This window comes from Lichenostomus cassidix, chromosome 4 (genome assembly GCF_008360975.1).
Source record: "Lichenostomus cassidix isolate B80296 chromosome 4, HeHo_3.0, whole genome shotgun sequence".
NCBI lineage: Eukaryota > Metazoa > Chordata > Aves > Passeriformes > Meliphagidae > Lichenostomus > Lichenostomus cassidix.
Genome location: NC_139484.1, coordinates 21,964,845 through 21,988,954, shown reverse-complemented (window position 1 = coordinate 21,988,954; position 24,110 = coordinate 21,964,845). Strand labels below are relative to the sequence as shown.

Below are 24,110 nucleotides of genomic sequence, written 5' to 3'. Positions count from 1 at the left end.
AAGTACTCTTAATAACTTTTTTAAAAGGAGTGATAATAAAAATGCAAATGTATTTAATTTTTTTATTAGTTCTGTATAAATATACATTAAATGTATGCACTTACATGCACATATATGTAATGAAATATTGCAGGTGGAAAATAGCCAAGGACACTTCATTAGTATTCTAATTTGGTTATTAGAAAATTACAAATACTTGAGCAATATGGCTGCTGGTGACCAGGATGATTGTACCTCTGCATTTCAATGGGGTTTTGTTTTTTTCAGATGTACCACACAGTCATAAGCCCAGTAGGTGTTGCTTTTTCTCCTCACGTTTGATATCCAGATCTAAGGTCCTAAATATTTTGTTTTGACATTTGCATTTAACTACATTCTTAGAGAATGTAGTTAAAAGTTAATAAACTTTTCAACTTACTAAACTAAAAAAAAAACCCCTAAAACCTAAAAAATTATGTTGAAAGTGAGAGTCTGGATTCATTCCCTGGCTTTAGCATTTCTGGAAACAATACAGGATAGTGTCTGTAATCACGTCCACTTCGTGTTCTTTACAACTACATTTAATTATGTTTGTCCTTTGAAACACATTTGCAGTGAAGTCTTCTACTTTGCATTCATAAATCTTATTTTTGTACACCAGAAATATATACAGATCATATATCTAGTGTGTGTGTGTATCTGTTTATTTTAATGTGCTTTCTTGTTCTCATCTGGCTTGTAAAGAATTACAGTCTGCCAGTTTAATGCAACTTGAGACAATCTCTGGGAGCAGGAATTTCTTTTGCTCACTTTTTTTTTTTTGTGTTTCCCTCCTGGTTTGACATTGCTTTCCTTCACATACTATCTATGCAGATATGAAGGAGAATTCTTTTGTCAGACATAGGTGAATGAAAACTTCTAGTTTAATCTGCTGTGATCTGTAGCTAAGTCTGTATACAGACACCCTGTGTTCAACAAAGCCCTCAGATTAACAGGGTACATGAAAGTTTTTCTGCCTAAAATGGTTATTTCCAAAAGCCTGTCCACTATTATTGCATTTGCTTTTCTACTGCAGCTTCTATCGGATCTCGTGTGTTTTAATCCAATCTTCCTTCTCTTGTCCTGTCTCTTCTCCTCCCCGTGTTCTCTTTTCCCGTGTATTTGGGTTCTTGTCGTGTGCACTCAACAGTATCTCCTCCTGCAGAGCCCCTTGATGTTCACAGAGCAAGCCCAGCAGGACGTTATCATGGTCCTGAAGTTCCCGTCCAACTCCCCGGTCACTCACGTGGCTGCCAACACCCAGCCCGGCCTGGCCACTGCCGCTGTGATCACTGTCACTGCAAACAGGCTCTTTGCTGTAAACAAGTGGCACAACCTCCCTGGTAAGTACATTCAAGCAAGAAGCCTAAGAAACCCCTGCCATCCAGCAGCACTTCTGTTGTTTTTTTAACATTTGCTGTGGAACTATTGTAAATTTAAAGTGGAAAAAGCAAGTCCATTTCATTGACACAGCCAGCTCTTCAAACATGGACTTAGCTTCTCCTTGGAAAGGTAATTTCTGAGCTATTGTGTAGTGAGACGTGTATCACACAGAAGGTTTGTAACAACAATGGCTTTCCAGGCCATCAGGCACTGTGCAAGGAGACAAAACCAGTCTATCACTAGTTGGTCATGATAAAAGCACACTCTTGCTCCTAAATTTGTTGTTCAGTCAGTTGGAGGCCTGAACCATATCATGTCAGACAGTTTTAAAACATGTAGAACTTGCCTGAAATCTTGTATCTTTCTCTTTTTGATTATAAAGACCCAATGAGCATTAGAAAATAGAATATATAGGAAGTCTTACCTTAAACATCCTGAAGTTACAAAGTGCTTATGTATTATCAGTATGAAAGGAAAGCAAAATAGCCATTTGCATAGCAACTAATAAAATTAGTTTTCCTTTAAAAGTGTGTTTTACTTGACAATATGATTCTGCTTTTAATTCTAATATTCTCTAATCTTAAAGACGTCTATCCTCCTTTCCCTGACTATGACAGTTGTAGGCCCAAGCTGTCAAAGGAAGTTTATTTGAGTGCAATGCAGTAAATTTGGTCAAAGGCTTTTCAAGAAAGGAGGGAAAAAACACCTTCTACTCAAATAACTTAAATAGAAGATACTTGCACCAGAGAAATACTTACATGGCTGAAATTCCTACTAAGAAATCTTGACCCATGGTCCTTCATTCCTTTTTGAAAAAAGCCAGATGACTCCCACACTTTTTCCTAATTCTTACAAATTACCTCTCAAATAGAAACATCTATGTATTATTTCACCAGCCCTAGAAATGCTTAAAGAGAAAGGTGGTAAGGAAGGGGGGAAGGGAGACTTGTCTAAGATAACAAGTTGTGAGCAAGAACTATTTACATGGCTCCTGAGATTTCTTTGAAAGGAGGATGACAGTATCCTCTCATACCTTGGATGTGTGACCTTCGGTATATAATATTCAAGGCTTTTAAAAAATGGCCTTTGAGAACATAGAACAGTCATGGGAAAAAAAAAAGTTCAAAAATGGTAGGAGTTCATTTTGATATCAACACAATTTTGCTGTTTGATGATCTGTGAGAAAGCAACCAATTTGGTGAGTGTAGTAATAAACTGGTTTGAGTTGAACAAAGCTTCTAAAGTTTGGGTTTTCCCTCACCTGTGATAGGGAGAACAGTAAGCTGTGCTTTTGAGTTGCTATTTTTTCATTTAGAGGCATTTTCCACTTGTCTTGCTATTACAAAGAATACAGGAAAACCCAAGATCAAGCCAAACAAAAGCCAACCAACAAAAACCCAATAAAAACTCACCTCACCCCACTCCTGTGAGAGCACACTCATTAGCTACGGGCTATTAATGGACTACTATGCTTAAGATATCTGGGTGTGGACTGCTGAGCCTTCCCTATTGTTGACTTCCAATTTTATACTGAAATGGGATCTCCTAGGATGAGAGGGCAGGTATCATTACTACTCCATATCCCCTGCTGTGGGCTTAGCATTGTCTTTGCTAATGAGGCATCATGATAAAAAAGTTAAGTTGCCAAGTGACCAGTTGTCACTAATGTGTAATTAAAAAGCCCATTCCTGCCTTTGAATATGAATTTGGTGGCTTTGCTGACATCTAACGGCACTGGTACCCAGCAGGATGCTCTTTTTCATCATGTCGATTTAATGTTTTGTTCTGTGTTGGTGTTTCATTGCAGTAGAATTTTGAATTTACTTATGAATCAGTTAATTAAGAAATTCTTGTATTGACACTAATTTTTATGTTAAGCTGTGGATGGTATGTAGAAAAATCATAGCTACAAATATTCAGCCATTATTTTTTGTTTATATTCCAGCAAGGTATTGGGGGATGTTTGGGGGGGTTGGGGACGAGTTTGTTTGTTTCTTTGAAGTGAAGCTGTGGGGACAAAAAAAAAAAGGGCTTTCTTTTTACCCCTGCAAGAGAACTCAGTACATAAACATTTTACTGGTATGCCAGGTGCCCAGATGAAATGTGGGTTGGCAGAATTAATATATTAACTTCTATGCAAACTCACAAATAAATGGGTTTTGGTGATGGATGAATCCTTAAATACTGGCTGACTACAAGATGACTATGAGATTTCCCTCTCTGCATCATAAACTGACTTTTTAAAAAAAAAAGTCCTTTGTGCTTCAGTTGTTCAAAGCAGTGCTTTAAAAAGTAAAGAGGAAAATAGTATTTGCTACAGTCAGCAGATGGTTGTCACATTTTGTTTTCAGTCCTCTTTACCACTTAATTTTGTTTTGTTGCGACAGGAGAGGTTGCCAGTAAAGCATCTGCTAGAGCTTATGGCTCAGGACCAGAGCTGCTGCTGATGGCATACATTCAGAATAGCCCTAATCTAAAATAAATGTTTAATAAGCAGCCTGCAAAAGCACCTGGATTTTTTTTTGTAATTCAATTGATGCAGAAGAATCTTGAATAGTTAAAGAAGAGGGCATAGCTTTGATTTATGAAATATCTGTGGCTTCATGTATTTAAAAAAAAAGCAAAGTTTTAAAATCTTCTTTCCTGAATTCCAGCTCATCAAGGTGCTGTACAAGACCAGCCTTACCAGCTGCCAGTGGAAATCGATCCTCTCATAGGTCTGTCACTTCCTTCTCTCTTTGCGATTCATTAAGCTCTGTATGGTGGCCCTGAAGTGTAGATTACGGTTGTTTTTCACTTGCTGGTTGCTGGGAATGGAATTTTCCTGATAAACCATTTGCATGCAAATTGGAATGCAATGAGCTGTGGCTATGCTGGTATTTCATCAACTCCCCCTCGTTGGTTTGCCTAATTTGAACAGGCCTAGGACGCGTGTCAGTGAAAATTAATATGGATGCTGTAATAATGTGTGATTGAGAATGTGCATGAAGTACTGTCAGGATAATATTGGATCTTTTCATCACTCAGACTTGTTGATGAGCAGGAGCGAGGCACGTTATGATGAATCGGTGCACTGGTAATGTGATGGAGCTCCTTTGCCGAGGAAATTTTCATAATAACAGTGGGGTTCTTAACTGCACCGTGTTGTGGAAAAAAAACCCATGGTGCCAGGGTTTCATCATTAAAGGAGATCAATCCTTTCTTCATAGACCTGCTGTTCAGGCTGAGGGGATTAATGTGTAATTGCAAAGCGGTTTCAAAGTTGAAATATATTGCCCACTCCGGTTTAGTGTTGAGATATTAGTATTCATTTTTCAAGGGTATTGCATCTTTTGATCAGCTTCACTGGTTAAATTTGTGTATGTTTTTCTTTTATTAAAAAGGGGTGGAGGAATGTCTCTCCTTTATTTAATGACTCAGTGTAATACATTCAATTCATGTCTCTTTATTACAGAGGTTTATCAATTTACATGGAGCTGATTTTTTCTATTAGCATGGTTAGAATTTGGTCAGTTCTTTCATTCCAGGCCCAAATTTGGGGAGTGTATACTTGGAGTCTATGGCATGGCAAATGGAATGTTAAACATGAGCAGAAAAGAAAAACTCAAAGTACCAAACCCCAAACACAAACTATTTGTAAGACAGGAGCAAAGAAGAGGATTCTGTGCCCCCCAGTTCTATTGGACTTCAAACTTGGTTTAACAACCAGCTGTTTCAGGGTGGTAGCTTAAGCGAAAAAGAAGTGAATTGTCCAATTATGGAAGCATGGGAAAATCAGAGCAAAAATGAACTTGCCTGGATAGGTTAGAATGACAGGTCTGTCAGGCAGTGAGAATTAATTTCAAAACCAATGTGCATATCCCAGTAGGAAGTGCGATACAGGCTCTTCTTGTGTAGATACAGACTCTTTTTGTATAGCCCCTTTGCTGGGTAAACTCTAGGATAATTAAATCAGGAACAGTGGGGGCATGTGAAACCATTTTACAGAGCTGATAAAATTAAAGTGTTTTTCCAAAGTTACTAAAACCCATCCTCATCGGAATAGTGCAGTAGTTATTATGAGGAGGACACATGTTGTAACTGTCTTTTCCTTCCTGAAACAGATTTTATAAAAAAAAATGTTTGGAGCAGGAAATGTATGTTCTGCTTTAAAACCTGCTATCAAGTAGATCTTAGAAATATAAATAAATATATGCAACAAAAAACCCCAACTTACATTGAACCTGTCTGATTATTTTTTTTTTTTACATCTTGTGGAAAACGCGCAGAAGGAAAGAAAATTTTTATTATCCTTTCTATTTTTTTCATAATTTTAAAATTAAAATTCCATTTTCATGTTTGCCTTTAGCTTACAAAATACTTTGGCTTTTTTTTGGTAGAAAGACCTTTAAAATTAATGTTCACGTTCTGAAAAATGGTTTAATATTCCCTTCCTACAGTAGATCTCAAATCAGCCTTCTGATTACACTGGACATAGTTTAAAAGGTTTAAGGCTTTTTTTTTTTGTTATTACTAAGTAGCATCATCGGGTGCAAGTAATTATGTAGGTAATATTAGAGGTTTTTAATTGTGGCTAGACACATTTACCTAGAAATGGCACCTAAGAGGACCACAAAATTACACTTTTATGGTTATCGCAGGAATCTTGTTGCTGTCTTAGTCGTAAGGAGAGATTCCTGCTCCTCATTTTCCCAGTGCACAGGAAGACATAAACCAGCAATGTCTGATATGACACAGATCCTAGACCTCTTTTTGAGCTGAAGCTTTTTGAAGGCCTTTTCCCCATGAATGTGTTGATCTGCACATTTTTTGAGGTTCCTTTGCTGCTATTCTGTCATACAGAACATTTCACTGTGCATTTATAACAAGTTGTTGTTGCTCTTTAAGTGGCTGCAAGAGCAGTGAAGGCCACATTGTGTGTTACCTGCAGAGAGCAAATGGCAACACCTTGCTAAATTATTTGCTGCCCATATTGACAGCACAATATCAACATTTTTAACATTATAGCAAAAGTGTAAATAAATGAAGGATTTGATTTAGAGTAAAGGGAATAAGCCCAAGGCTTAGGAGATAGCTAGCCTGGGAGAATGGAAAGAAGTCAAAGAACAAAGAGTAAAGAAGAGCACAAGTTCAGGGCAGAGGCAGGTTTGGAAGATCCTCTGGATGGAAGTAACAGTTTTCCAAGCAGTTGGCAGACAAACCCATGAGAAATTACTTGCATGGGCTGGAAGTCAGGTTCCCTCAGGAGCAAAGCAGGCTGCAAGTTCTTCCTACAGTGTAGGATTTCCCTGATAGATATGTATAGGGATATACATATAAGAACAAAATATAATATGAAAAATGTGTTCACTAATTGATTCCCATCCATTCTGTACACTCCCAGTGCAGGATTATCTCAGGAAATAAAACATCAAGTGATCAAAATAGGGTAAATATTTTCCTCTCAACTTAATAGTTGACTGGGTAGATAAGCTGGCTAATTTTTGGGAACTGCTTAAAAAAGGGTGAAACAGTAATGATGTTTACTGAAGTTACTCTTTTTTAAAATTGCTATGCTTGCAATGAAATACAAGTGGTATATGATACAAAATCATGATCCTTTGTGTGCTGTGTTTGAGCCACTATATACTTTATGTACTATCTTATCATTACACTCCCTTGCTTTGTTTCTAATTTTTAATTTCTTATACTAGAAGAAGGGGGGAAGGTTGCTGATTGGATTTTTGTGTACCATGCCTATGTACAATCTTTCATTTATTTCCCAGCTGCATTTCACTTAAAAAAGGGATTTCTTCTAATTTAGAATATGTACATATATACAAGAAATTAGCATTGTCCCCAGAAGTGTAATGAGTGTTTTATAGTAGAATTAGAAACAAAATATCCCTGCTATTAAAAAAAAGTAAGAGAAGTGAAGAATGCATTTGGTCAGAATATAGGTTTCTAAATTTTTCTGTGTATGTGGATGCTAAACTTTCTTGGTTTGTATGTTTTTTTGTTCAGCCAGCAATACAGGTATGCACAGAAGGCAAATCACTGACCTTTTAGACCAAAGCATTCAGGTACATTCTCAGTGTTTTGTCATCACCTCTGACAATCGTTACATCTTGGTCTGTGGCTTCTGGGACAAGAGTTTCCGCGTTTATTCTACTGACTCAGGTAATGTATTTTTTAAATACGGAAACAGCCTAAATTTTTTTTTTTCTCAAAATCAGCCTGCTGTTTCAGATAAAGCATCAGAAGTGGAGTGTGTATTTATTCCCCAATAAATAATATTTGTCAAATCTTTCCTTACCTACTGGTGCCCTGTATCATTTTTGTGGAATGACTGCAAATGTGAGAGAAGGAGCTCTTGTTTAGACTGAGCGTCACGCGTCAAACTTATAGTCCAGGGATATCTGTTCTTGCACTGTAGTTTTCACTAGAGTTTGTGTGAGGCCCTGCATACCAGGAGAATTGTTCTTAAAGTGTTTTTACTTGAATTTAGCTCTGTTTGGTTTTCAGCACCACAGAATTGGGTATTTTCAGGAAATACAGGCAAGTACCATAGAATAAGAAGTCTTGAAATCTGGTGAAAGAATACTTATGAAAGCCTTTGAAAGCTATGCCATACTACAAGAATTGATTTGCAGCCACTGAATTCTTTTATATAACATAAACTGATCAATATAATGGGCAGCAGTTAAATTAGTCTGTCAGCTGGAGTGTGTCCAAACCATTGAAGTCATGCATGTGTCATGCTAAATAGAAAAGAATCTTTCAGTGTAGGAGCTACAGGAATTTAAAAGCCATGGAACTCCAGAAAAAACTGGGTATGATTTTTCCCCTTTCATTATCTTGTAATGGAAATAGCAACCTCACTGCAAGGTACTTCTTTGGGATTAATGACCCAGTGTGGTTAATGTGTGTGTGCCATCAAGCTTTCCAGTAGGTTATTAATCCCTAGGGAATATCCTACATGTTTATCATCATTTCTTAAATATATTACTTAACAGTGTTTTTCACACTTGGCAAACCAAAATGTCTAACAAAACAGGATGGTCTTTAATAAAAATTTGTTAAGACTTTAGATCTCATGGCATACTTCAGCATTTCTGTCATTTTTGCAATTTCAAAGCCTTAAGCATAAAGGAGAGGTTCCATTTACGTCATATTGACTGCCCACAATTCATTATACAGACATCTTGTTAGACCCTTCTTAGGTTAATTTTCTCATTGATGAAAATAAATCTACATAAAACTGTGAATTTAAAGTAGATCTTCAGAAAGAATAGCTAGCAGTAATAAATATTCAGTGTATATTCTTGATTTATGTGAATAGAGAAATAATTCTATTATATCAAAGGATGTATTTTACCTTATATCTGTGGAAGGAACTTGTATGGTTTTGGTAGCCTTGTCCTGTATCAATCTGAACTACAAATACCTCTAAGTTATTTCCTCTTTGTGTGGCAGATTCGCCAGGCACCTTGTTACTATCATAGTTAATCAGGTTATAAACCAAAATACTATTGTCAGAAAAGTTCCAGATTTGTCTCTTCTATTTGTCAATATAGCAACTCTAGCTTAAATGAAGTGAATTCAGATGTAGTTTACTTCGCTTCCAATTAAAATGAGGATATAGTAGGGAAATACTTTGTAATCAGCAGAACACCAAGACGAAAAGATGATGTGATCAGTAATGCATAAAGGCAAGTGATCACTAGCGTTGAATTCAATTACATTTTAGTACTTAAACAACAAAAAAAGAACCATTTTCCTATCAGATCTTGGGCTTGTTTGTTTGTTTTTAATAGAAAATACTTTTAACATAAATCATGGGTTCTCAGCACAGCCAGTATAGCAGAAGCACAATAAAACCTTTCTCCAGCAGTGGGAAAGACTTCTAGACAGTGTTTTAGCTCCAGTACTGCAGACTTGAGTCTTATTTTTCGTTTAATTATTTTTAGCACAGCTGTCAAATGAAACATTAACTGGAAAATTTGTTCTGTCAAAAAAGGATATCTGAGTGCAAATGGTAAAGTTTGATATCACTGTATAGAGAGGACAACTCATGTTAAAGGAAACAGGAAAGTTTGAGGAACTATTCTGGAATTAGTCAATTTTTATTAGTAATACAAGAGAGCAAATTCTTATTTCTTCTTTTGATGAAATTTGTTGAATCTTAAGCCACACAGTAACAAAATAAAACTAACAAGGCAGTGCCACTACAGAAACAACTGTCAAGCAAATACCCTTGAAAAATGCTTGTTTTGTAGAACAAATAAATGTAGAAACCTATAAACATAGAAATAATTGAAAGGGAGATCTCTATAACTCAGTGATGTTTATAACATCAACTCGCATTCTAAAAGTATAAATCACCCCAGGTAGTTGAATATCTACATCAATACAACTGAAAAAAATTGTCACATAATTATTTGGTCCCCAAGTTACTCACCCTTCCTCTACAAGGTAGATATGCACAGTTAGAGTGCATCCAGGGGTTTGCCCTGTCCAGTCCAGTCAGAAATGGCTCATGTGGCAGCACTTCATCTCACAATTTCTCTTGCAAGGTTAGAGCAGGCCTAATAAGTTTTATCAGTGTTTTATTTTGAATCTAATGTACAGGCTTCCTTTAAATTGCATCTTGTTATTTTATTTTTTCTTCATATACTAAAGTACCTTCCTTTTTTGTTTTTTTCTTTTTTTTTTGGTAGATATTCATGCATATCTCTTGGTTTTTTTCTGATTTTCTTCACTTTAATGCAATTAAATTTTTGATCTTGTTATAAATCAGGCTGTTAACGTTGGTTTTGTTCTCTTTTTAGAACAACTCCCTTAAATCTTTTGTTCCCTTCAAGTGTTACTTAGTGTCTGGATACAAATGCAATGTGTAAAAAAGAGGCTGTAAAATGTTCCCTATTAATCACATTAAGTGACCAATAGTTTTTTAATTCGTGCCCCCAAGTATTTTATTAGTTTGCGGGTAATTTGAGTCCTATCACTGATCTGTGTTACTTTTTATTTTTCTGGACGCTTTTCAGAAAATTTAATTTCATTTAGTTTTAATTTATTTCTATTCAGAAATGCAGTAGTTTGCATTTCCTGTTTCTTCTTTTGGCCTGTCTTGTTAATCCTTCCAAAGCCATCACTCTTTCCCTTCTGTTCTTCCTCGCTCTTTATTCATCCCAAAGCACAAACAGATGCCTGGTCATTTGGGCTGAAAAACCCAGGGTCACACATTGGAGACATCACACATCACACTTCCTTGTGCCATTGGCTGCAGAATTTGTCCTGGCCCCTGTCACCTGAATGGGCTGAGTAGGTGCATTAGAAATGTGTGGGTGTGTCCTTTGCCCCATCACAATCTCCAGTTGCTGTGCTTCAGCAAATCCAGTGAGACTTTTGAATAAAGTATAATATTGAGAGATGGCAAGTATTTTTTGGTGTGGACTGTATGGACTACTGCACTTCTAAATAAGTTCCCACCAAATAAATAAAGAAAAAATAGACTCTCCACTGTAGTTCTCTTTTGAACCTTTCTTTTTTTTTATGGAGAAGATATTTCTAAAGTATGTTATAATGTGTTTGCTTTGCCTTGGAAAGAATAAGAGAAGAGTTTTAAAAGAATCAATTTGATGTTTTACAGGTAAACTGATGCAAGTAGTGTTTGGACACTGGGATGTTGTAACCTGTCTTGCTCGTTCTGAGTCCTACATTGGAGGGAATTGTTACATCCTCTCAGGATCCCGTGATGCAACCTTGCTGCTCTGGTACTGGAATGGCAAAACCAACATCATTGGTGATAACCCAAGAGGTAAGGAAAAACAGAAAAACCTGATTTATAAGGAGGTTGTCTCAAAATGCCTTCAGCAAACACTTCGTAGGACAAAATCTTAGGGAAGGTGCTACATGCCTAATCCTTGCTCTCACATCCCAGGCATTCTAGTTGGTTCCACTGCAACCAAAGGGCTCATGCCATATAACCAAACTACTAAGTCAGGGTAACCCTGCTCCAGCCTAATTCAGTTTTAATACCTCCCCACCCAAACTCACCTTGCACTTGCCAAAGTATTTATTCTCTTCCCTCTTGCAGCATTTCTTAGGAGTTCCTGAATCCTATCTTTTATTCATGCAGATTCTCTCTTTTAACTCTAAAAAACAGTGAGTCACTAGGACTGTTCAACCTTGCTGTGCCTGTATGATGTAACGGGGTAGAAAGGGATCTTGGTTCATGCCAGTTTCACTCCACACACACAAAAAAAATTCATTTCTGATCCCCAAATCAAAGAAAAAGGCAGACCTGCAGTTGAGAAAAAGCCTAGAGTAAGCCAGTTTACAGGAGTGAGGGGGTTTCAAGACAGCTTGTGAGAGCATATATACATAAATTTAGGGGAATATCATAGCCAAAAAGAGGTCCTGTTCAGCCCAAAATAAAGTGCCCTGAATGGAAGGGGTGAGAGACAGTATATTCTGTATTAAGAGTATTTCTTAAGTTTTCTGCCTTCCACTTAAGGTCTTTGACCCTGTTTAAATAGTAGTAGTACTTGATGTCTGCAGAGGACAAAATGGACATCTGGAAAACAAGAAGTGGTGTTAGATCTGTCATAGTGCAGTTATAGCTGGCACACAATTTTATATAATTGAAACAATACCTGACATCTTCCAAATTAATCAATTTGGTAAAGTTGTGTGTTCCATATTCAATCTGTTACTCATCTGGAGTTACTTGAATTTGAAACACAGAGGTGGCTTGAAATTGCACCCTGTGAGCGACTTTGAAGAAGCACAACTAATTAATATCAGAATGAATATCTGAATTTAACTTGCAGATTATTTGATGTTGACTGTGAAAACTATTCAGAAGTTGAACAAGATGCAGCTCAGTTCACACAGTTGCAATATTTGGAGGCAGAGGATGTGAGCAAACTTATTATCCTCCAAGTAGTCCTATTCAAGAGATGGCAGTTTTTCCAGGAAGTGGCTAGCAGAATTTTATGACCATCTTTCAGTAAATACAGCTTTGCCTGTGGGAGAAAATCTCTGTGAATACTTCATAAATATTTTGCAATCTGTCAATTTAAAGAAAATGCAAACTCTGTGTTATTTTTGCAGAGCTTGTAAACTTGGAAACTCCAAAGAGTTTGCAGATTCCTAGGCATGCCCTGAGAAGTTGTACTTGTCCCACATTTTCCAGGCTTGATTGCTGTGTGAACAAGTCCTTAATGCTGTAGGATCCTTGAAGAGCCTAACAGATCACTTGCATAGGTGTTGTACCTAGTATCTGACTCAAATATGTACATTTTGTTATCTATTGACTGTTTTTTCTCATGCAAATTTCTATGGTAATAAAGTTTTGCAGTTTCCAAAATTAGGCTACTTTAGCTGCTGTTTAAAATCAAACAGTAGCTACCTGGTAAGTCTCTTTGCTTGCAGTTCTATTAAACTTGGACTTCTAGGGATTTGCAATGTCTCCCATGTTTACTGATTGCCTTTATGTAGGGTATTTTTGGTGATACAGCATGCCTGGAAACCTTTGTTATCAATTGGAATCTCATGGCACTATACATAGTCCTAGACATGGGTATAGACAGTTCCTGCTTCAAAGAGATGGTAATCTGGGGTGTTTAATTTTTCCCAGAAATAGCTGTCTGTAGGCTTCTCTGTTCAGTTAAAATTTTTTTTGAAAAGACAAATAAAAAGAGCTGTTTCTGCTTAGTTCTGATTTTGTCAGAAATGGAAAGCACCAGTAGACTTGTTTGGTTCTGATCCCTGTTACTGCAGCTCTTACTTCCATCCATTTGCAGGATATTGATATTTAACTGGTCTTTCTGTATTTGAAGCTTATGATTTTTTTAGCCTAAAAATATCATTTATTCATGCTTTCAATGAGCACTATTCACTGGAATTATAGATACTCTTAAAGTTGATACTTCTTTTCTATTTTTTCTTTGTTTAATTATCTTAAATATCCATCTTAGATGACTTCACAGCAACATGCATCTAATGGCACTTTACCAAATCGTGGTGCCAGAGTAGTTTCAAGGAAAATAATTTCAAAGGGGGAGTATTTCTTACCTTCTCACATAGTATGTGTTGCCTCTCATGTACATAAGTCAACAGGCTGGTATGATCCATCTACCCCAAATAATATCCCATTAGGCACACATTATTCCACCAGTTACATTTATTTAGGTTCATTTGTCTGATTTTTTTACTTTCAGAGCACTGAGCTCTGGATCTCTGGCTGTGTATATTTATGTTTTAGAATGATACTTAAGCTGATGGCCTATGGTACATGTGATAAATAAGTGGTTTGATATTGATTATCAAGGACAATTTTCTGGCTAACTTGACAGTATTGAAAACTTCTCTGTTTTTGGTTTAACAGAAGAAAAATGTTACTGAAATACTAATTATTTTCATCATTTAACTTCCAACTTTGAGGCTGACTTCTTAAAGAAATTACACCTCTGCAGTCTCACAATCGTATTTAGTCTCTCCCCAGCAACTCTCAAATGCATTGATCAATGTAAACCAAATCTGACAAATCAAGGTCTCAGAGATATGAAATTTCTATGTGGGACACATCTGCTGGCAACTATTTTATTCTTCACAAAACAGCTTGATTACATTTAGGTTAAATCATTTTTTTTCCTTCTCAAATTAAAACCTGAAATTCAAAAAAAAATTTCATTATGCTCTTTGATCAAATGTAGAGTTTTTCTCTTTCTAAATTAATTGGTTTTGAAAGTGTAGAAGCATGGCAGTACTTTACTTTGGAGCACAGGCCTTTTTTTTGATGCAGAAATGTTTCTGGGGACAATTTCTGACCAAGCCTCGGAATAATTCAGAACAGAGCAGAGGACCTGAAGTAGTTGTATCCTTTGGAACAGCCCTGAGCCGTTTTACTTTCACATTAATTAGCATAATTTACTGTGGAGATGCGATGTCACTTTGCATAGCGTAAGGGGCTTTTCCTTTTCTCTCCTTGGCATGTGGCTGGCTTGGGGGAGGCAGGGGAGGGGGGAGGGAGAGGATGTAGCCCTCCCCTCACTACTCCTTGGAGCCCATGTGTGAGCTGTGTCACACAAAGTTGGCTTCTGCATATTGAGAGGCTCCAAGGCACCACTTGGGGATGTGACATTATGCACCAGGACTTGTGCGGTGGAATGTGTGGAGATTCCTGGGAGAGAGCTGTGGAAGGATGCTGTGTTTTGTCCTTGCCCAGCCTAAGGAGGTGGAGGTGGAGGGGAGGCGAGAAGTGGGGGGTGGGAGGAGGAATTGTGTGATGGCTGGAGAAAAGAGATGAGAGAATTCATTTGCATACAAATGGTGAGCATCACTTTCAGATCCCACTTTCGCTTTGAAGCTCAAGTGGCAACTCCTGGTGTTTGGACATTTCCTAGGTTGAGGGATTGCATTTTCCTTTGTAATCACAGAACCATAGGAAACAGGGCGGGCAGGAGCTTTGGTCACCTGATCTCTTTTCCCGGTGAGGGCTTAAATGTGCCAAAACCATTCTCCACTGATGTTTGTCCAATCTTCCCTTAAAAACTTCAACAAATACATTTTTGGGCCCTAAAAGCCTTGTCCTTAGCGGTCTTTTCCCAGTGTTCAGCCTACTATCGAGTTCTCTTTTTCCAGCAGTTGCATTCAATCATCTTTATCTATTTTTCCTTTGTGTAGAGAACAGATTATTTCCTTCTTACACAGCTACTTCCAGTTACTTGGATTGCCGTGACCTGCAATTCTTTGCCTCCAACTTTAATAGCTCAATTCTTTGTCTTTTGCCATAAGTCATGGTTTTCTAGACCTCTGATTTTTTCCTGTGTTACTCCCTTCAGTTGACTGTCTTCCTCAAAGTAGACCCAGGAATGCAACCGAAGCCTTTCCAGTGATAAGTAGAAAACAACTGTTTTACAGACTAGTACTTTTCACATCCCTAGGGAAAATCTGTTTCTTTCAAAACACCATGACACTGTCAGTTCTTTTAAGGGTATGGGCCAATATGGATTTCAGTGTTTTCTGAAGAACCTACGTGTGTCTCCTTCCCTGTCTAGTTTAGCTGTGGAATCTTGTCTTGAAACTTTCTGAAGCATATTCTTTAGACTGTTTCTCCAATTTGTCAAACTTATTTTGAATTCTTATCCTGTCCTCCAGCAGCCTTGCAGCAACTCATATCTGCAAATATAATTTGCAGTCTTATTCTATTAAATTGGTCATTAAAAAAAATGTTAGCCAGTACACAGTTCAGGAATGCCCATCAATACACTTAGTATTTTGACAATGAGTAGCATTCTGAATATAGCCTTCCAATCTATAATACCTTGTGAATGTGTGTGTCCCTATTTTCCTTAGGAAATTGCTCACGTGGAACAGTGCTAGAGTTCTTACTAAAGTAAAAATATGTGATGTCTCCCTGAATATGTCCTGTTACTTTGCCATTGCAAGAGAAAAATAGCTTTGACATGATTTGTTCAGAACAAATCCAAATCAGCTGTTACTCTTCTCCTTGTTTTCTTCTAGGAAATTGTGTGTGTATATATAAAAAATAGAAATGTTCTGCCAGTATTTTTTCCGTTTGTTGGGATTAAGCAGACTACTTTTTCATTTTCCCTTTTCCTGCTGCTTAAACAACACACGACCTTTTTTTTGTCTTGCAGAACTTTACCCAATATTCACAAAAGAATAGTTGTAACTCTGGTATTACATAGTTTCATTGTCACAGTATCACTGTTTTCAGGCCAATTGAGTGCGAAACATTTACCTCATTTAGGTATTCTCTAGTTGAGACAACAGTTTTCATTGCTGGTTTTACTTGGGTTTGCTGCCTGACTGCAGTTGACCTTTTCCTGAAGTACTTTGTGTGGCATCATCTGTTGGTATTGCTTGCTCTTAATAATAGACCAACTTATTGAGAAAACCTCGCATATTTTCGAGTAGTTTTCGTAACTAACATTTTTCCTTGTTAGTTACACCTCATCTATGTGTGGCTCTCCTGGGTTTGTCTCTGTTTGCTCATACTTTGTTGCTTCCGCTGTTTCAGAAAGATCTCATTTATTTTGATCTTTCTACCTGACTTTTCTGTGTTAGAGTCACTGGAGAACTCTGAGTTGTGCCAGCTGGGACCCTGTCTCTTTTATCCCTGTGTTGCACTGGAGCAGCTTTCACTTTTCACTATCCTTATTACCTTTTCCTTTGTTTTCTGTTTAACTTCCCATGAGATCTTACAGAAGGATATTCTGTATCTATTGAAACCTGTTTTCCCAAAATACTTCAGGAATTATCTTCTTGTCCTTGATCTCTCCCTTACAAAGCATATTCAACATTCTCGTATCTTCACCACTTTCATGTAAATTCCTTACAGCACTGTTTTTCTGAATTTGTTTTGCTGTATTGGTTATAATCATATCTAGAATGTCACCTCTAGCTGTTATATATTAAAATTGTCACCAAATTGCTTGCGGCATACATACTTGTACTCCTTTACCAACAAATGATTTTCTAATTGGAATATCCTATTTTCTCCAATCTTCATTAATAATCCCTCACCTGCATGGACCAGGTAGGGGCCAGTTGGATTAGTGAATGTAAATCTAAGTCTTCAAGGTTTTTGGTTTTTCACTGTAGCTATTTTGTTTGGATGTATTTTCTTGGAGGGGAGGTTTACAGTGGTGAATTTAATTATCTTAATATTGCTTATGCTTCTAAAATCGTTTTTGCTTAAAAAATGGTAGGCATTTCTGCAGTCCAGTGGAAGTGCTTTTCTGTTATTCTTGCCTTTTATTCATGGAGTATGAAGAGATGGTTCTCTTGCTTTCAAATATCTACATATGTGTACACAATTATTTTTTAGTTGTCATATTTTGAAGAAACCAAGGTATTTTTAATTAGAAATTTGATTTCCTTAAGGAAATTAGGGCTTGACTGATAAAAATATTCAGTGCTGTGAAATGTAAAGTCTCTGTATAACTATATCACTACTGCTAATACTAATGGGCTCTCTTCTGAGTTATTGCATTGATCTTCCACACATATGTGAATAAAACAAATTATATTACCTCTTTTATGTTAGCCCATAAAACTAGAAAATGTTACTCTCTGTATGTATCACATTTGCATCACGAGGACTATGGGGGTGCTTGCATTGCATAGCTTTGTATTTTTTAGAGGGTACTATATTCAGGTATTCTGAAGTGTGGGAGATAAATGGGTTTAGTGGTGTAGCTGTGTAGCAGGACACATGAATGTAAGCACATGATTTCATATTTTAAAAAACAATTACTGTATTTAACTAAGATTTAATTGAGAGGATTCACTGAACAGTTTTGCTGTTGATAACATGTGGAACATCTCCCCGAGATGCAAATTTTTTAAATGCATATTCTTTTCAATTTATAAAATCGGAAATCTCCCAAAGGATTCAAAGTTTAATCACAGTTATTATCTTGCTGAAAAACAGTCATGCTCCTATCCAAGCCACTGTTACAAGAAACTGCATTTTTGATTTTTATTTAGCTAGAATTCCTAAATAAATATTTGAATACCTGCAAGACTTTTATCGATTAGGATGATTATTATTATTAAATATATAAATATATATTATAAAATTATTATAAATTATTGTTAACATTAAGGCTATGATCTTGATAAATCATTAGTTTTAATTGTACTAGTAATCATAGTAAAAGAGAACATCTGTGTTTAATCAACTGTGTCAAACATTTTTCAGTTGGAAAATTCAAACTTTTTGAAAGTGAGTGCTTCATAATTAATTATTAAAGTGGATAATGCAAGCAATTTAAACTTTGAAAATATACCTGATAAGCATCCTTGTGTTGGTTGATTGAAGAACAATGCCATGGGTAATACTTTCTTTGTACTGAGACACACTAATCCAGTAAAGTTGAATTCTGTGAGGATTTGCATATTTGCTTCTCTCTGCACACAGTGAACAATCACACTCATTTCAAGCAGGTCATGAGTCTGCTTAACTCAGTAGCCAGAAAACCACCCCTCTGCCTTCTTTCCACATTCTCATCTTGAATTAACCTACATCTTGGTTCCCAGGTCTGCATGATCTGGACTTCTATTTTCAAAATTCAGTTCAAAACCAATGGTAGCAGAGAAGATGAAGGTCCACATTTCCAAAGGATGTTTGTTGCATAGGTATTTATTTAGAATTCTAATTATTATTTTAAAAAATGAAAATGATTTGCCTAACAGCAACTTCTCTTAAAAAGATTGTAAGTAGTTGTAAAAAGCTTACCTGTTAAGGTTCCCTTTTGCTTTTGTCATGCTAGGTAGCAGGAGTATCAACATGTCCATCAATCACTAATCAGGTTAGTTAGTAATGGAAATTCTCCTATTACTGTTACTTTCTGTCAAATGGTGGTCTACCAGAGTAGCTAAAAATTTTCAGAGCCTCAAAATACTAAAATGTTTTTAAATTAGTGCAGCTATAAAGGCAATAGTTGCTGTTCACTGGAGTCAGCCTGGTAAGAAAAGAGTGTTGCTCCAGCACCGAGTTTTAGGACAGTCTGCACATGCTCCTTTAGCTGCTCAATAGCACTTTTATTTTTTTACCCTTGCACACATTTTACACATTATTATGTGAACCCTTCTTAAAAAAAAAGTCAGTAAATAATTCAGTATTATTTTAACATTGTTTAACTGCAGATGCAACAAATATTCTTTGTTTCTCAAAAATGGCAGGACAGCACAATGTTGTATGTAAAGCCAGAGTCCTTCAGCACCATCTGCTGGCATCCAGTTGAAGCTGATCTCGGGACTGGATCCTAAGCTCTAGCTAGTAAAATATTAAAAATAGCTATTCACATTTTTGGGGCAAAAAAAATTAATTCATTTGTAGTAAAATTTTTATCCTTTTTATTGAAACTACAGTGAGAAAATACAATGTGAATTTAAGTTCAACATAAGAACTGAAACAGAAATAGGTCAGGAGTGTTTTGTTAAGTGGGACTGTAAAAAGAAATGGAGTACCTCTTTCTTTTTACATTAAAGGGCTTTAACAAGGACAATATTGCCTTTTACTATTTGTGTTGCAAGTTCAGTTCAGTAAAAAGTATGTAATAGAGAAGATCCACAAGGCGTGGAAAAGTATCTGTAGCATGTTTTAGAAAGGGGTAGCAATCACTAAATATTCTTATACCTAACATTTATTGCATTATTTAATCTTAGTCTTGAAAGCCTCATGAAAGTGGACAGAGAACCTGATGTTGTAAATGTTTCCACAGTTCCCTGCAGCTTCACAGAGGCTGGGGCAATCTGAATCTAGAACAGAGCTTAAAATTCTGCAGCCACAAAAGGTCACTGTCCTTTCTTCTTTCAGCTGTAACACATTGTTACCTCAAAGAGTTTCATGCTTCATTGCTCTGAGTACTCTGTAAATCACATATAAATGATGGTTCTACCCTCCACATATTAAAACTGGAAAAAATATGAGGAACAACAGGTGGATGAATTCTGGAAATCTGTAGTGATGCTGCATAAGCAATATAGTTTTGTGTATATAGAATGCCAAGAAAGTCACGTCATAGATACCTATGAGAGCAAGGTCTTCATTGAAAAGAACTTGGAATAGCATTCACAGATAGTTTGGAAATAGCTAAATAGTTATAGTGACTTGGTAGTGATGAACATGTAAGTTTGTGGGCCGTAGATACTTGTTTTGGCTAAAAGTTATGTCCTAAAGTATTAAGTGCAGCATGTGTATCACCCTTGTTTTCAGGTGGCTGAGAGATTGTGTTTCAGGATTTGTCAATCAGTAAGTAATTCAAAGAAGCATTGTAGAGGAAGTTTTGAGGCAATCAAGGCAGTATGTATTTTGAGACTGGAAACAGAGAAGGGGGTTGGTGCTGCTTTTTTGGCAGTATCCAGCTTCAGGTGTTACTGAAACTGGATTCATGAAATTCTCCAGCAGGATGTATTTAGTACTCCATGATGCAACACAGACCTTTGAGTTCCAGGAAAAAACAATGCTATATTTACGACTTGTAACTAATAGTTGATGTGGTAAAAGAAATTATATTCACATGGTAAATGAATACAACCTTAATGTGCACCATATACATAGTTGTGGGATGATGTACATCACATATATTTACCTTCTTTGGTTGCTGAGAAAAATCACCATTCATTTCAAAGTCTGTAACCATGTAAGACAGAGCAAAGTAGTGAAGAAGATATAATAATTTATAGTCTAGAATGAAATGACCAGAGTAAATGTTATAAAAATTATTTGATCAATACAACAATCCTGACTTGGGTAAGAAATGATTTTTTAAGTGTTTCTGGATTGAAATTCTAGTAACACTAGCAACATAGAGGTTTTGGAGTTATGGCCTGCCTCATTGGAAAAGTATCTGGTTTAAGAGAGTTACTTGTAAAAAGACAGCTAATTTATGTATCCTCTGAACTTGGTAAATGCCATCAGTGCTCCCAGTTACATTGGTAAGTAAAGGTGGTAAGCATCTATCTAGTACGATAAACTACTGGTGATAGTACTGGTTTGAAATTAACTTTACAAAAGTAATCAAATAGCTAAAGCATGGACTTCAGATTATTTTGATGTATTTTAATAGGGGGAAATAAAAAAGCGTAAAAAAAACTGCCAAGCTGAGTGGAATTATCATAGGAGATTTCTCATCTGAAATTAATTTTTTTGCCCAAATTATGAATCACTATGTAGGTTTCAACTACACGCAAGATGACTTTTATCATCAATTTCTGAGGAGCTGCTATTTCTGACTGAAATAATTGCTTAATTGGGTTTCTCCTTTTCTGTTTAGGTTTGTTGTTTTTTTTTTTTTTTTTAATTCACTAGGTAATGGATGCTATAAACCAGAGGAGAGAAATATGAAGAGAAATTTTGGTGGTTTTTTAGCATAAACAAAAAAGCCCCTTCATAAACCTGGTTTAGAACATTATCAGACAAAAATGACAGTGTTCTAAAACTTCAAAGCTGCCATTTAAGTAACAGTTTATGAAGTCAGGATGGTGCAAATATTAAAATATTAGTGTACACTGACCCTGAATATTCACCTGCAGATACTTTCCAAGAGCTTCAAAAAGGCCTGTGCTCAGGGGGAGGAGTCCTGCTGAATGACTTCCAGGACTTGCAGCAGATGAGTCCCCACTAAGGGAGAACTTGTTCCAGAAAGCTTTGTGTTGCACATGGTGTAGGAATTAAGAGACTGGGGATTATTGACTTTTGAAGTCTGAATTGTAATACCCAGTTTATGAAAGCCTGGTAAATCTTTCTCTTTGTTCTGTTTGTTTTGGAAACATAGTTTTTGTGACACAACATGTATGAAAAATATCTCATTAATACTGAGTAAGTGTTAGTCACTTGTTGCACAGTGACACTGAGGGAAGTACAGTAAGCCCTCCTGTGTTGTATTTACTGAAATGAATCCTACAAGATAAATCTAATGTATTTTTTCCTTACTGAACAAACTATGGCATCTCCTGCACTTTGCACATTTAGGTTTTGCTTCAGGATGGAATTATGCATTTTTCAAAGATGTCATTCCTTTTTCAGAAAATGCAGGGTTGAAGTGCTTCTTTATAAAATCAAAATTTGCATCTTGGCATAAGGTTGTACTTCTTGTGATAAAATAAGTGAACAGATGGGAACTAGTTTGAAGGAATTAAGAGGAAATGCTGATGGAGTGTCATATGAAGAACAAGACAAAACTGAGGTCCCTGTATATGAAAATATTGTATTGTTACGTAAAAATACTTGTTTACAAAGAAAAGATTATTCAGACTGAAGCTTTAGGAATACTCAATAATTTGTTGTGGAATCACTTGAGTAAGATCTCTCATCCATCAGATAACGTTCTGTGCCAGTGAAAGAGGGTTCTAACAATTTGGCTGATAATGTGATCTATAAATAATATTAATGCACAGACTTTATAATATTTGACAGTTATCACTTTGATGCAATTAGACTCTGAAACCTGCTATATAATCGACATGGGAGCTTAGCAGCAAATTAGTTTTCTTGATTTACTTACATTTTGCTGAGAGTACTTTTGTCCAAATGTACTGTATTCTGTACATACACCTGTACTCCTCACATTTATTTCAAACCTTTTGTTGTTTTCCTCAATTTTTAATCATAAAAAGCAACTTCAGAACTTGGAAATTTTAAAAATGAATTTTAGAAGGTCTTTCTTACATGTACAATCTGGTTTGGTTGATGCATCATTCTGGGAAAGCACTCAATCACTTACTTTTGCAAGAAATAGGTAAAAAGACAGATTAATATGATGCTTCATTCAATTTGGATTTTATATTGAGATAAAATCACTTAATTAATTTACCATTTAAAAGTGCCCCACAGCCCCTGCAATCATAGTGTAATTTAGAAATGGCTGTTTAGGTCTCTGTGACTTATAATAATTAACTGTCTTCTCAGTATAAAACATAAAAAGGAGCACAGTCAAATATTTTATATTTTAATGTGTTGCATAATATTATCTCACCCATAAATAGTAAGAAGAGTATCTCATTTAACTGTGAGGTAAGTTTTTTAGTTACTCTCTAGTTTGATTTCTTTTTAGGAAGATATTTTTCTTCAACTGAGTTCTTGTGTTTGGCTCAACTTTTACAGCTTAGTGCTGAAAATAAAGAAAGCACCAGTTCAGGAATTTGCTGATGGATTTAAATATCATGAACATGCTTTGTATTGTAACTTCACCAAAGCTGAAACAACTAGCAGAGAGAAACCCAGCAATACAAACCAATTTCTTGTTATCTCCAGTAAGGCATATATTCCTCTGGATGTCATTAAACTGGAAAAAAGTTTTGACATTGCCATAATCCCACTGTTCCTTTTTAAACATAGTTTCCAAAAGCCTAACATTTTTTCGCTGATATATCACCACAGGCTGACATGATATCATGTGCTCTTCTTTTATCTTCTTGAGCTTGAATTTTATGATTTAAAATGTACTTTAGTCACTTAAATAAGAGTGATATTTTATGTTATTTTCTATGGGAAAGCAGCTTTGCAGAAATTATTTATTGGAATGTAGGTGAGTTCTTTTGAAATAATTTGAATGGTTGCTGCAAAGGTAAAGTATTCTGTCCATTACTTGAAAATAACTTTATGTGTGCCTCCTGTGGCTTAAATAAATCTTTGATGACATTTGTAGCAATGTGAATGTGGCATTAAGAATCTTACAGCATTCAGCTCCATGCAGCAATCCAGTGATGGGATGGTCTAAGGATATCACTATATCCTATGCTGAGAAAAGCACATCTGTAAAACTATTGTGTCTTGGTTATTAGTGCTAGGATTTGAACTATCTTTAATTTCATTTGACTTGTTCACCTTCCTTAAGGATCTCCATAAAGATTCTCTGAGTATTCTTTTCAGCCCTTAGTTAGGGTTTGGATCAGTGGTCGTAAACCTGCTTAGCGGACAAAGACTCTCTTCCCTTTGAAGTCACTTCCCCAGCTTTTCAAAAGGTCTGCAAGTCTGTTCTCCTAAAACAATTTAGAAAAGTTTGAAGTGGTGCCCCTTAAACCAGCAACAAAATAAAATTTTCTCTTTGCATTATTGAAAACCATGACAATCTTTTGAAGCAATAACAGTTTAAAAGCTTTTAAAGAAATCTGTTCTGCTCTATGACCAGCTTTTAAGTTGACCCCATTATTTGGGAAATCAGAGGCTTGGAAACCCCTAAATACTT

General features: G+C 36.1%; 1 protein-coding gene across 3 annotated transcripts in view; it reads left to right on the top strand.

Moving 5' to 3' along the window:
- The window catches only part of LRBA (LPS responsive beige-like anchor protein), a 365,208-nt gene that overhangs the window by 327,220 nt on the left and 13,878 nt on the right, over positions 1–24,110 (top strand). For 2 of the 3 annotated variants that reach the window (XM_085058223.1, XM_085058222.1), the window contains exons 49-52: positions 1,169–1,361; positions 4,056–4,118; positions 7,405–7,560; positions 11,033–11,200. In XM_085058223.1, coding sequence (XP_084914349.1) covers positions 1,169–1,361; positions 4,056–4,118; positions 7,405–7,560; positions 11,033–11,200 — 580 coding nt within the window. The remainder of the gene's footprint in view (positions 1–1,168; positions 1,362–4,055; positions 4,119–7,404; positions 7,561–11,032; positions 11,201–24,110) is intronic. The other variant, XM_085058224.1, reaches the window with a different exon arrangement.